Source organism: Ailuropoda melanoleuca, chromosome 1 (assembly GCF_002007445.2).
Source record: "Ailuropoda melanoleuca isolate Jingjing chromosome 1, ASM200744v2, whole genome shotgun sequence".
NCBI lineage: Eukaryota > Metazoa > Chordata > Mammalia > Carnivora > Ursidae > Ailuropoda > Ailuropoda melanoleuca.
In genome coordinates, this window is record NC_048218.1 from 4,261,822 (window position 1) to 4,276,213 (window position 14,392).

General features: G+C 51.8%; 1 protein-coding gene across 2 annotated transcripts in view; it reads right to left on the minus strand.

The window, feature by feature from the left end:
- Nucleotides 1-5,474: 5,474 nt before the first annotated feature.
- MX2 (MX dynamin like GTPase 2) overlaps nt 5,475-14,392 on the minus strand; it is a 29,412-nt gene continuing 20,494 nt past the window's right edge. For both annotated transcript variants that reach the window (XM_034655432.1, XM_034655423.1), the window contains 7 exons: nt 14,250-14,328; nt 12,168-12,290; nt 11,698-11,839; nt 10,704-10,862; nt 10,174-10,250; nt 8,686-8,940; nt 5,475-7,421 (listed from right to left, as the gene is read on the minus strand). In XM_034655432.1, the coding sequence (XP_034511323.1) occupies nt 7,191-7,421; nt 8,686-8,940; nt 10,174-10,250; nt 10,704-10,862; nt 11,698-11,839; nt 12,168-12,290; nt 14,250-14,328 (1,066 nt within the window). In that variant the 3' untranslated portion in view covers nt 5,475-7,190. The remainder of the gene's footprint in view (nt 7,422-8,685; nt 8,941-10,173; nt 10,251-10,703; nt 10,863-11,697; nt 11,840-12,167; nt 12,291-14,249; nt 14,329-14,392) is intronic.

Sequence of the window (14,392 nt, forward strand, 5' to 3'; positions counted from 1 at the left end):
CGCTGAGGACAGCTGTGCTGGGGTTCATGGAAAGCCACGCCTGGGAAGCTTCCGAGCATCGCTCCCCACCTCCAAACCCACGCTCTTTCATGCAGCGTCAATGCTGGAGGGTGCCCCACAGCGGAAGCGGGAGTGCGTGGGGTATTCCTAACTGCTTAATGTGGTGTGCCAGGCCTGCCCGTGCCCAGCCTCACCTGGCTCAGCCCCACGCCCACTGCTTAACGTAACACCGGGCTCACTACACACAGCCCCTCCCGCTCAGGGATCTCCTCCTCGTACCCCTGCACGCTGGCCCTCTTCCCAGCTCACAGCCTCCCGCCATCTTTCCCAGACTTAGTGGACCTGCTTCCTGAGAGCCCCAGGTTCGCTCTCATCCCCCCGTCCCCAGAACGTAGCCTCATCACACTGCCTTGACCTCTGTGAAGGCCCGTTCTGCCACCAGCCTGTCCACAGGGCAACACCAGGCCCTGGGATCTAGCAGAGCTGCGGCACATAGTACTTCAATAGACGTTTCTAGAATGAACTAATGAATGAATGAATGGTGGGTCCAAGGACAGGCTCTGATCCTACAGACAGGGTCCTCAGGTGACCCCTGGGGAATTACGCTAAGCCTCTCCTCCCCGATCTCGCGTTTCCCAGACAACTCGGCTTCGGTTTCAGTTTCCTTTCTCCTTCTGGTATTGCAGAAAGGGGAAGTCTCGAGAGCGGGAGGAGGGGGCGAGGCGGGAGGAGGAGCGGCATAGCCGGGAGCAGGAGGAAAGAGCAGAGGGGGAGGCGGAGGGGCGGCGCGGGTGGAAACTGGCCGGCGCTCCTCTCGGAGGTCCAGCGCATCCTGGACACGGTTTTGCCGGGAAGGGGGTGGGGGTGGGGGGGGAGGGGGTGGCGCTCGCGGGACGTCTGACGCCGTCTGGGCCCAAGGGCAGAGCGGGGCGCCCCTGCGCCGCGTCCCCTCTGTGCTGCCCGGCGCGCGAGTCCGGAGTGTGGTGCCCTTGCCCCATTTTGTTTTCTTCTCCGCAGACCCGTGCCATAGCTTCGTGCTTCTCAAAGGAGGGGCCAGCAGCATTGGCCTCACCTGGAAGCTTGTAAGGACTGCGGGGTCTAGGGCCACCCCCAAACCACTGACTCAATCTGCATTTTAAGGGGATTCTCCAGGCACTTTGTGAAAGTCTGTTTTTCAGATAAGGGAGGCAGTAGCCCTGTGACCCGGCTTCCCAGGACCTTTCCCAAAGGGTGCAATCTGTTCTTTCCGCCAATTCTTAAATTCCAACCCAGGCTGCTTCATTTCTCCTCTGCCTGCAACTGGGCTCAGTGTTTCATACTATAGAAAGTGGGGTGCTTGCTTGGGCAGCCCATATTTAGTGTAGGAAGTGGAGAGACCCCCACACAATCTCTCTATGAAAAATGCCATCGCTTGCCTGTGGAGCATTCATGCGATATTAAGCCTGTCAGATACTGGGCCAATTTCTTTACACGCATGAACTCTGATAGAGCAAGAATCAGTCAAATAGGAAGTGAAGGCTCAGAGAAGTGGACTCCTTCGCCCAAAATCACACAGCTGGTGAGAAATGGAGACTCCTTTCCATGTTTTCACGAGCCATCCTGTTCTCTGTGTTGGCTTTGCAAGCACCGCCAGTCATCACCCGTTGCTCCAAAAAACATTTCTAAAGCGTCCGCCGTGTTCCAGGTACCATGATAGGAACAGACGTCTGCGCGGAAGAGGCATCTCCACACCGCCTGTCATCACACTCACTCGAGCAGCTTTAAGAAAAATCCAATCAATTCTACTTACAAAATGCCATCCTGATCCTGATAATGCTGGAGACCTTTCATTTGGGCTGCCATGTTGTGGCAACGTACCAACATGTGATGTGGCAAAGAACTGATGTCTTTGGCCACGGCCACCAAGGGCTTGAGGCGTGTCCACAGACAGGTGAGTGAGCTTGGAGGCCGGATCAGTTTCCCACAGCTGCGGTAACAAATTGTCACAACTCAGTGGCTTAAACAACAGACACTCTCTTACAGTTTTGAGGCCAGAAGTCCAAGGTCAGTTTCCCATGGGGCTGAAGTCACGGTGTTGACAGGGCCATGCTTCCTCTAGAAACTCTGGACAGAATGCTTCTCCTTGCCTTGTCCAGCCTCAAGAGCTGCTTTCCTTGCTTGCCTTGGCTCCTGGCCCCTTCCTCCTTCTCCAAAGCCAGCAGGGTGCATCTTCCGATCTGCTCCTTCTTTGCATTGACTTCTCTGTAGCCAGCTCTTGCTCCCCTCCCTCTCGTGAGGACACCGGTGATGGCATCTAGGGCCCACCTGGAAAATCCAGGGTCATCTCCCCATCTCGAGGTCTTTAGCTGCCTCAGACCCATAGAGACCTTTTCTCCATTTAAAGTAGCTGCCGCCTGGGGCGCCCGGGTGGCTCAGTCAGTTGAGCGTCCAACTCTTGATTTCAGCTCAGGTCGTGATCTCAGAGTCATGAGATCGAGCCCCATGTTGGGCTCCACACTCAGTGTGGTGTCTGCTTGAGATTCTCTCTCCCTCTTCCTCTGCCCCTCCTACCTCTTGAGCTGCCGAGCCAGCCAGGAGCCTGACGTGGGGCTTGATCCCAGGACCTGGAGATCATGACCTGAGCTGAAGGCAGACGCCTAACTACCCGAGCCACCCAGGCACCCTAAAAATCTTTTTAAAAAATGAATAAAGTACCCGCCAGCTGAGGAAGAAGGGCAAAACTTGGAGAAAGCGAGGGCCTTAATTTGGGGTCTCAGAATTGCAATTCTGGGAGCACATTTTCCAGAGTAACCAAAAGTGTCCCGCTCAGGTAGGGAAAGCAAGGGGGGTTATGAGAAAGTAGAGGAATTTAGATAAGGAAGAAAAGAAACCTGTGAATTCAGTGCTAACCAGCTGAGCCACTTTGGATTACCAGCTAATCAATTCTTTTCTTGGTGCCACGAAACTTCCTGGTATGCATTCGCTAACTCTTCGCCCTCCGGCAAGTTCGCATCAGCAGCTCTGTGGTCCAATGCCAGTCGTTCTGTTGGATTTCATGAGCAACTGCTTGTACAACAATTACGGATTCTGACCCAGTTCAGAGCTCATTAGTTAGAGAGTGAAATGGAGTCTCTCGTGTGCAGAGATCGTATACAATTCTGCTCACATTCACAGGCGCCAGGGATTAGAGCCTGGCTACTTGGGGGGGCCCTTCTTCAGCCCATCACAGAAGTGGATCGTTCCCCGCTGAGCCTGCGGCTAAGAGTGCAGGTGCCTGGCCCGCGCTGGCCCGGCTGCATGACACACCCCCAGGGAGCCTGAGGCACCTGCCATGGAGCGTGGGAATCCCTGATCCCAAGAAACTGAGATAGGACATTTCGGGGACAAAACTTGGGATTATTTGCTATGTAAGGATAGATTACCAACAGGCCACGTCACTGCGCATGGCAAGAGGGGCATCGTAGGGTCTCACGGGATAGAAACAAGACGGGAAATCCAAATTTGTTTATCCCGCTTGTTGATACCTTTTCCTGACTACCCTTCGGTCTCATCGCTGTACCGTTGATTGAAGGGAACACACCTTCCTCCCCACTGCCACCCCACGAGAGCCCCAGCCGCCCCTGAGCAGTATCAGGGTTGCGGAAACACGGGGGCGTGGCTCCGTGCCCGGGTGGCCCCCCTTCGGCGAGGGCAGCAGATCTCACCGGCAAGGGGCAGAGGAGGAGGGAAGGTCCCACAGGGTAAGGGAAGCTGTGAGAGACCCGAGGTACTCACACAGAGGCCACCTGCCCAGGAAACCAACCTGTTCTCTGCAGTAACCAGCACGGGGAGCCAGCACACTTAAGTCAGACGGTAGGAAGCCCGACTGCTCTCTACCAACAATCCAGAAAGTGAGACAATAATCTTCATAACCATTAGCCCCAAGTGACCAGGGTTTGCTTAACAACTAAGATTCCCTAATTTTTTGTCCCTATTCCTGATTTCAGACCAACCAGAGAAAGCCGAATATAGACCCCTAACCAGTCACGTGGGATGTCTGCTTCTAGTTATCCGCCCATGGCCTCCCCGGGCCACAGCCCCATCCAGACGCACCTGGGGACACCTGGAGCCTCCCTGTTTCCCACTTGAAGCCTTGCCACTCCTCTCCCTGCCTGGGAGGCCCTGCCAAGACCTCGGTGATGGCAGCTGACCTGCTTGCAACGATCTGACTGCATAGCTTTGCTCGTTCCCATTTGGGGGGTCTTCCTTCTGCCCTTGTTAGGAATGAACCCCAGCCCCACAGTAGGCCTGGAGGAGGAAACCGTCGTGCGCCTGTGTGTGTGCCTGTGTGTGCATGTGTGTGAATGAGTGAGTGACCTGGGCATAAGGAAGAGTGGGGAACACGTCTATTTCTTTACTCCCGTGTTTTGTTCAAGGAGTGTTCCCGGTGGATGTAGGGACGGGTGTGGCAACATCCAAATCTTGTCTCCCTTTCCTTCTGTCTGCTCCTTTCCCAGCCTGCCTTGCAGTTAGGCATGGCTCGAGGCCTGAGACCTACCCTCGAACGTGGGAGGAAGGGAGCTACACCGTTGCCGAGCTGGCTCCCAGAAAACCTCCCTGCAAATCCCCTACACCCTCTCTCCTCACCTGCAGAGGGTCTGGGGGGTTGCTGCAAGGCCCCGGTGATGGTGGGGCCCCAGGGACCGTGTGGCTCCCCAGGGACCATGTGGCTCAGCTCCCTGCCAGTCGGCCGTGGCCGTGGGTGCCGTGAGTGGGGAGCAGCCTCGGGTTGTGTTCGGCTGTGGAGATGTAGGGGTGCCGAGGCAGCCATCCACTTACTCTGGTGGGTACGCGGCTCACGCTCAGCCCCACGCTGCACCTGCTGGGACATCAGGTGCAGGGCGCCCCGCTGCGGACCCCCTGAAGCTACATGCCAGTGCTACGCCCCAGAGCCTGGAAACGTGGCCTCATTTGCAAGTGGCATCTCTGCAGACGTAGTTACGTCACAGACCCCAAGATGAGGTCATCCTGGCCCAAACCGACGACTGGTGTCTACAAAAGAGAAAGGAGGGCAACGTGGGCCTGAGACACACAGAGAAGGCCGTGGAAGACCGGGCAGAGATGGGGCGGACGCAGCCACCAGGACCCCATGCCCAGGTCGGCTGCAGCCACTGACGGCTGGGGGAGCGGCCTGGACACCTTCTCCCTCCGCTCCAGAAGGCTCCAACCCTGCCCCTGCCTTGGCTCCAGACCTCTAGTCTGCAGAGGAAGAGAACAGACTTCTATGTGAAGCCGTCCCACGTGTGGTACTTTGTGCGGCAGCCCCAGGATGCAGGGACTTCAGGCCCGAGCGCATTCTCTGGGTGCTGGCACCCGGCCTGGGGGTCGGTCCCCAGGTGGCAGATGAGCAGCTTTGGCCGAGGCTGTGTGTGTATGTGTGTGTGTGCACGCATGCACATATGTGTGAAATGGGGAAGCTTTGAATATGCAATTAATGGAACAAATATTAAATATCAGACTATTTTCCCCAGACTTTATTTTCACAACAGCAATTATAATTTAAAGATTAAGAAGACAACAGACACGGGAACAGGGCCCACGGGTCTTCTCAGCACTGCTACTCTTTGCGTGTGACCCAGCTCATCAAACGAGGGGAAAGTCCAAATTACAAAAGAAAAGAAAAGTAAAGGACACCAAAAGTAAGACCACTATTTTCTCTTTCATATGCTCTTTTCATATCTGTTAGCTTCAATATCGTGAGGGCTCTTTAAAACCAGGGACACCCTGCCCTTGTCATTTCTGTTCAAGAAGGGCTCAGAAGACGAATCCAGAAAGATGACCCGAAAGTCACCCAAATTACAAAGGAAGAAGTACAATTATCTCTATTCACAGACTGTGGGGCTTTATATGTGGAAAACCACAAATATTCAGCAAAAAAACCCAAAAAATGAAAAACGAAAACCTGTTGGGAGGGAAGACTAATGAACAAATTCAAGAGGACCAAGACACAAAGTCAGCGCCGCATTTCTCTACCTTAACAACGAACAACCTGAAAAAGAAATGAAGAAAAACAGCCCCACTTACAACAGCATCAAAAAGAATAAACTACTTAGGGATTAACTTGATCCAGGAAATGAAAGACGTGCACACCGAAAGCGATAGAACATTGCTCAAAGACATTAAAGAAGACATAAATAAACGGGAAGACATCCAGTGTTCATGGATTGCAAGATTTAATATTGTTAAGATGCAAATACTATCCAAAGTGACCTCCGGAGTCAATGCCACCCCTGTCCAAATCCCAGTGACGTTTTTTTGTAGAGAGACAAAAACCCACCCAACGATTCACGAGGACTCTCCAGGTACCCTGAAATAGGCAAAATAACCCTGAAAAAGAAGAACGAAGCTAAGAACTCACACTTCCTGATTTCAGAACTTACTACAGCTCCCGTTAGCAAAACGGTGTGGTCCTGGCGCAAAGACAGATGCAGACCAATGGACTAGAACAGGAGCCAGAGATAAATGCTTGCCTACATGACCAGATGATCTCTACTGCAAAAAAATATTTTTCCTTATTAAACTCCTCTTAAGACTTAACATAGCAACGGGAGCTCATCGCAGCCAGGGAAACGGTGCACGTTAAAGTGGGTATCGCTCAGGCTTGTTCCCCTGGGGTCTGGAAACACGGCTACAGTCAACAGTGGGAAGCAGGTGGCCTGGCTGAATTGCTCGGAGAGTGACCAGCCAAGGGACACCATCTCAAACCACCGAAGTGTGCATTTAAGCCACAGCGCCATAGTCGTCCCCATTCGTGTGTTCAGTGAGCTCTCATTTATTAAGGGGCTAGTAGGTAGCAGGTGCCATTCAAGATTCTGGAAATACAAAAGGTCAATATGATCCTGACCTCCCCGCTCTGGGGTCTACAGTCTAACCAAGAAAGAGAGCAGTATTTGAGAATGCTGTGACTGGGGGTTGTGGGGCTCGGGGACTGGAGAGCCACCTCTCTGGGGAGATCAGGGAAGGCTTCCTGGTGGAGGTACCAGCCCCGGGTGTGTGTGGACCTCAGATACAAGCTCTGGTGCTGAGTGCAAGGGCAGTACAGCGAAAGTGGACACAGGCGGCGACAGAAAAGCCTCGTTCCAAATGAGAAGCCCCTTCCTGCATCCCCTTAGAGTGAATGCACGGAAGAAAAAACCCCAAAGCATTGTTGCCCCTCCGCGGATGTGCCCCCTTTAATTGCAGAAGTTATAGAGAGCTTGCCGAGCCTGAGTCAGCCGGTAAATCTTCTCCTTAAGGAATCGCCTCTTGGTGGAGGTATCGCTCTGTTCTTGAAGCAGCCAGCAGTAGTGCTCTCTGTCCTGTAATATCTGCATCATGGCTTTCTGCAAGCAACTGCCGTTCTCTTGGAGTATGAAATACTGAATTATGAATGGGATCTGGTTGGCGAGACGCTTGCTGGTTTCCTGGAAGAGGGGTTAAGAAGGGTCAGCTGGAGGGGTCTTGGCCTGTGGTTGCAGCAAAGCCTGGGAATTCTTGGATCCATGGGTAATGGCCTGGATAGGCCTTGGTGGTCCCGTCCACCCCACTGCAGTGGTCAGCATTAAGCCACGGGAAAGTTCTATTGGACTGCCCGAGTTCCACCACTAGGCAGGTATTCCCTCGGGCACTAAGAACCCCCTTGGCAGGCTAGCAAACCCATAGCGGACTTCAGGACATCCCAGCCTTCCTAGGAGCTCTGTCCCTCTCTTCCTGCACCCCCAACCCCCACTCCGCCTCCCCAGAGAGACCTCCGGGCCCTGTGATCCCCTGGCCCCTTCTGGGAACAGATTGGGACCTGCTTTAGTGCCACCTCATTCCCTGTCTGCACAGGTAAGAACAGGTTTGCCTGGCGACGGGATCTCACATTTGGGTAGCTACTTTCTCTTCTGATTCAGGAGGGGCACCTGGATGGCTCAGTTGGTTAAGTGTCTGACTATTGATTTCAGCTCAGGTCATGCTCTCAGGGCTGTGAGATCGAGCCCTGCATCAAGCTCCCTGCTCAGCGGGGACTCTGCTTCTCTCTCTCTTTCTCTGTCTCCCCCCTCCCTCTGTTCCTCCCTCTGCTCTTGCTCTCTCTCTCTCTCTAAAATAAATAAATCTTTAGAAGGAAGGAAGGAAGGAAAGAAAGAAGGAAAGAAAGAAAGAAAAAGAAGAAAAGGCTTCAGGAGTTGGGCTTCTTTGCAAGTTAAAAGCTATCTTCCTTTCTATGCACCTCACATTTCTGTCCGTGGACAGAGATTTGGAAACTCTGGAGGCAATCGGGTCACAGAATCTAGGAAAAGGAATTTTCATTCCTATTTTGTGGAGCTGGTGAGTTTGAAGCACTTCCAGACCTGAGTGCCTTCTGAACTCAAGGAAAACTAAATGCTCACTAGTAAAGTCAGTGCTTGTTGTATTTTGCTGTAATCTGATAACAGCAATTTTGTAATGCATGCGTAGCATAAAATACAAAGAACTTAGCGGTTTTGAGTACATGCTTTGTCACATTAAAAACCTGATCCCCAAATTCCCAAATTAATTATAAGTTCCTAGACAGGGTTACTGTAAAACTATAAATGAGACAATATGTGAGCATTTATCACTGCACAAGGGGCTTCACACCCGGTAGTGGCCCCTCCCTCCGTCGCCCAGCAGCAGAACGCCCGGGGTCTCTAGGGCAAACACCCTGCCACCAGCCTACGTGCTCACCCAGAAATAGGCATTCAGGTGCGTCCCAATCTCAGTGATGGACGACATCGAAGACTGATCTTTGGAGAAAGACAGTTTTAACTCAGGATCCTGCAAGGACTTCCCCACGGGGTTAAAGAACTCTTTCCGGACTTGGTTCAGAACCTCGCTGTAAATCTCGTCTTGACAATAAACGAGCTGCTCCATTCGGAACTGAAGTCGGATCAGATTTTCTGCTGTTTCTGCTTGTTTCGTTTTTATGCCTTCAATCTTGTTCTGGTTGGATAAGAAAGGGAAAGCACGTGACTTCTTGGCTCCCCTTGTGTTAAAATCGTGGGCAGTACTATTATGTTGAGATGGTATTAAATATAATTTCAGGTCCAAGAAGGCCTGCGATTTTGCATGGAGGCTCTGAGGAGCCTCCCTGCACCCCCGCTGCTATCCTCATCCATCCTGTCTCTCTAGCCCTGCAGGGTCCCACCCACTCCTCCGCCACGGGTCCTCCTCTTTGCCTCGACCTCCCTTCGCTCCCACGTCACCATCTGCCTGCGTCCTCAACGGTGGTCTAGTCTATACTTCCACATCCATCCCTCTGGTCTCTCTAATTGGCTTGAATCCATGAAAGAACACAGTGGGAAAACAGCTTCACATCTGTGTTTCCTAGAAATCCCGTGGCTCCTGCATCGCCCCAGCAGTCAGAGGCATTCTGGGAAGGGAAGGGATGACGTGGTGGAGAAGAGCCCCTTCTGGGGGTCAGGAGCATTGGGGGGGATCAGGGGGCCCCCCGCTGAGGCCTGGGAAGGACGGGCTGCTGGCCTGGAGAAATGGTGGTCCAGGACCAGGTCTGCCCCCATCCCCTGGGGAGGGACCCGAGGCCTCAGATGCAGTCCCTGGGAGAGGTGGAGAGGTCAGAAGTCGGATGGAGTTTATGACAACTGGCCAAAGATGTAAACGGAGACATCCAGTTGTGATGGGAAAATGGCAGAAATTCTCTTTCCCGCTCACCTGAGTTGTGGAACGAGGTTCAGACCCACCGGCCCAGGCCTGGGCAGAGCGGGTATTTACCGAGAGCCCGGGGATGGTGGAAGGGGCTGAAATACCCCTGCTTCTCATCACTGAGAGGGGAGTCAGAGCTGTTTCAGTGGAAACACACAGCTGCGGCAGTATTTTGAAGTCCAACTTAGAAAGATTTTGGAGTAGGACTAGTGGACAATTGTGTCCTTTGTAGTAGAAAGAGATTCAAAGAAGCGGTCAGTCACCAGGTACGCTGAGAGCATCACCACCGAGCCTACAGCCTGCCGCGCCTGCAGACACGGTGACTCCGCCGAGCGCTTTGTTCCCGCTCTCCCAGGGAGTGCAGACTAGCAGCCGCCAGCCCAGCCAGCCCGCAGTTAGAACCCTGGCCTTGAATTTCCAAAGGACAGTAAATATCCGACTTCTTTCAAAGGGTAGACCCAGACAAAAGAGCCAGTAGTACAGGTGACTAGCATGAGGACTGCGGGTGCTTACCTGGGCTGTTTGATTAAGGTTGGAAAATTCACTAAAGTGTTTCTTGGCTGTGTCGGCGAACGTTTCCCAGACAATTTCTGACGGAAGGAAGAACAAAGCATCGATAAATTGCAAGCAGGAATAAGATGAGTTAGAGACACAGGGAAGATAAATCCTGTTACATGGACCCCATTCCAACATTGCGCTCCCCAGCTCTACAGACCAAGAGAGAAGGAGGGGACAGTATATTGTCCCACGGAGACACAAAATCCACCCCCCCACCACCACCCCCTGCCCAGGTCCTGTCAATTTCCTGCCCTTTCACGGAGTATGTGTTCTCTCCAGGACTAGCCCGTGACTGTCCTCACAGGCTGCGTGGAGGGGGAGGGATAACCAGACAATGCTCCCGGGTGCTCTTGTCTTCCCCCAAAAATGGTCAAAGAGGAGCTTCCTGCTTGGTTTGACAAGTGCATCCTGATCCCTCCCTCTGAGCCGTAGGGGAGACACCGGCCGCGCTGAGCACGTGAAAGGCACACACGAGAGCTCCTCACCAACAGCCTTCAGGAGCACGGCGAGTGCGGGGTCTACCAGCTGTTCCAGGTACTGGTGCACGATGGTCTCGAACGTCTTGTAGTTGACAAATCCAAGCAGCTCTTTGCCACGATACTGCTTTTCATATATTGAGACTTCTTTGTGAATAATATTTTTAACTGCAGTATAAAACAGACCACCATGGCGAACTCTAGTAATTCCACAGACATTTTAAAAATAGAAACATTTTTTATTGAAGTCTTGCTTACCCACACTGTACCCTAAGGCAGTATTTCTAAAGGGAGTTCTTGTCATGAGGAAAAAAAATTATGGTCTGATCATGCCAGTTGAAGGAAAACTGACTTTTAAGAAACAGAATTGTTATTCTGTGAAAGCGTGTTTCCATTGAGAGAGTCATCACCCTGAGAGACAAATTTAGTGTTTGTAACTGGTACAAAGTACCGGATTAGTTCCGCAAAAACAGAAACTTAAATTTATTATTCTAGCACTTGCAGATCTCCCAAGAACACGTCCAGACTACAGTTGGAAGAATCCTACTATGGACGCGAACAGTGCTGTTTTTATCAAGCGCCAAAACAAAGATACAAACACACACACACACACACACACACACACACACACACACACCCTCCAGGCATCTGGGCTCTGGCAGAAGGGAAGTTGGAATTTCCCCAGGCAAAGCAAAGAGATTCTTATCCAACCACTGACCTCTGCGGTCTTGCACTAGGGGTGAAGAGAAGATGGCAAATGAGGTAAGTAGAATGGTCTAGTCTCAAAACAAAGAAGCAAGAAGAAAGTTGGAGGTGGTGGAATTGTCTTTTGGTGAGGGCAGTGCTCCCATCGATGGCTGGGAAGTGGTTATCGACCGCTAAGGGGCCCCATGGTGTCTTGTGGGGACATGTTCGGCTGTTTGCACACTTCTGAGCCAGACGTAGCCCGTGGTCTTGGTACATATGACCCCGTGTTTAAGGGGAGCCTTGTCCCAGGACTTACCTTTTTGGGTATTGGCTGTGAGTACGAGCACCCATTTTTCAAACTCCTGCCTGATTTTGTTATATAGGCGCGTCTCTTTCTCCTTTACGGCTTCTTCTCCTTCTATTAACTTTCCAATGTCCTGATTAAACACCTTGATTTTCTGAAAATAAGATAAAGTCGTCAATCTGTGCTGTGATCACTTAAGTAAAGAGCCGGGACCTGCCTGGGGCAGCAACGTGTGGTGTGGAGTGAGGGGGTGCTGCAAGAAACCCGGGCAGCCACCCAACCTCCCCATCTCCCAGGCGAGACAAATGGCAGGCAGCTCCCCGCAAAACAGGGCTCCGGGCACGCCACAGGCAGGGACGCTTGGGGGGCTATCTGAAGAGCTGCTGGGACATCACGGAGGGTGTGGCCATCTGCCGGGATCTGGTGACACAGAAACCGGTTTCTGTGCCTGAGTGTCACGTGGAGTCCCCGGTCATCCTCACCTCGATCAGGAAGAACATTCTATCAGCTTCGTTGCTGGGGATGTCCTCTCCGCACTGGCGCAGCTCCTCCATCGCCCTCTGGTGGCTCTCCCTTATCTGCTTTTCTAACAACGGGAGTGATTTCTGCACAAAGTAACAGCCAACAATGAAACTCTGCAGCTTGATGACGTTGGCCGACAGGTGTCTTAGCTACATGGGCAGAATCCCACATGAAAGCTTTCAAGGGGATCCAGAGCTTCTGTTATTGTGTGGGCTTGTTAACACGGACACCTGTTAAAGAGCCCGAGGATCGTTTTGCCAGCGATGGCTGTGCTTACGGCCTGAATGATCCAGTGTAGAAATTTGCCGTTTTGTTATGTCATTGGAGTGGGGAGGAATCCAGAGGTGGCCAGGTTTGGGGTTGGCTAGGTGCTCTGTATTTAGAGAACGAGTAACGGCACCTGGGTGGCCAACACTTGGTTTTGGCTTGAGTTGTGATCTCAGGGCTGTGAGATCGAGCCCCAGGTCCCGCTCTGCGCTCGGAGGGGAATCTACTTGGAATTCTCTCTCTCCGTCTCCCTCTGCCCCTCCCCCCTGCATGCTCTCTCTCTAGCTCTCTCTAAAATAAATAAAAATCTCTTTAAAAATTTTTAGAGAACAAGTACACTTGCATATAATGGAAGCTTTCTTTAGTAAAATGTTGTGTTGGTGATCATTTGGGTGTTAGAAACTGATAAACGGTGCTAGGGTAGAGGATATGTCTTGAATATCGGTGTCGGGCTGGGTATAGTCCTGACCGATCAACGGTGCCGGTGCTAAGGGAGAGGGGAAGGAAGGACACAGAGAGGCACCGTAAGGGCTGTCTTTGGGCCAAGCACCGTTTTACACCCTCCACATCTCAGCTAAGCCCCCACTACAGTACAAAGCATGTGGCTTTATTGACTCTTTGATTTACAAGAGAGGAACCTAAGGCTCAGAGAGGCAAACTGCCTGATACCGTCACCAAGCGAGGAAGTGGCGGCGTCCCAGCGCACATCCCGCTCCCTGCCTCCCCACCGTGCACAGGCGACAGAGAAGCCTGAGGGGCCAGCGGCCCCAGTGTCTACTTGGTGAATGAGGTCACTGCAGCCAGCTGGGGGGCAGGAGGAGTACGTGGGGCATTAGAGGCACTTTGTGGAACAGCATTCCAAAGCCAGTGAGATGCCGATGAAGGTGATGGCACCAGAAGTAATAGAGTCTTACAGGTGCTTTTTTTGTTTTGTTTTGTTTCAGGCGGTTTGACTCTATAGTCAGAAATGTATTCAATTTTTTCCTGATGTTTCAAATTATCATGATAATTGTTATGAATTTTAAAAATTAACTTAAAATATTACAAATGTAAAATTAATCATCAAAAATAGTTATCAAAATGCAATGTCTTTTCGCAAAAACAAAGTTTTTGTCAATGAGACGGGGGTATGTCTTTTGAAACCCTCTTTGGCAAATGAAGGGGTTTCCCCTGGAATCAGGGCTCCTCGAAGTATGTTCTCTGGATCACCTGGGAAGTTAGAAGTGCAAATTCATTGCCTCACTCCCTCTAGATTTACCGACTCAGAAACTTGGATTGGGACTCAGGAATCTGAATTTAAACAAGCTTTCCAGGTGACTCTTGTGAGCAGTTTGAGAGCCGCTGGTCCCTTTCAACCAAATGTTCTCGGAGTATGTGTTTCCTGGCTCAGAGGAATTCATTGCTTTTGTCTGACAGGCTGGTAAAATAATTGTTTCATTTTCAAGGTCGACAAAGTGTTAACCTCTTGCAAATGATGCATTTGCTAAGTCTGCGTTCCTTCCTTTTACCCTTCTAAACTGGCTTCTAGTGTTCCCCCTTCCCTTGTTGCTTCCCCCGAATTGATGGACGCGGCAATTTGCTTCAACATTGCGCAGTTGTTGCTTCCAGGTCTTGGAAGCTCTGCTGGGGACCTCTGACCAGGAGCGATTTGGTTTTCAGAATGTGCTTGTCTGTTGGCTGGTGTGGGCAGCTCGGTGGGTGTCTCAGCCTCTCACGATGGAGGGACTTGGGTAGGCTGTAATTTTTACAACTCACAACCCAACCCGTTCACTCACATTGATGTGCAAGATGAGCTCATTGGTCAGTCTTTCTGCCAGACAGGGCACCGTGGCCTTTCCTTCCTCCAGGAGAGCTCTGAGACGAGACAGAACACACGGGCATTCAGGAAGGACCCTGGTATTAATTCGGTCAAGGAAAC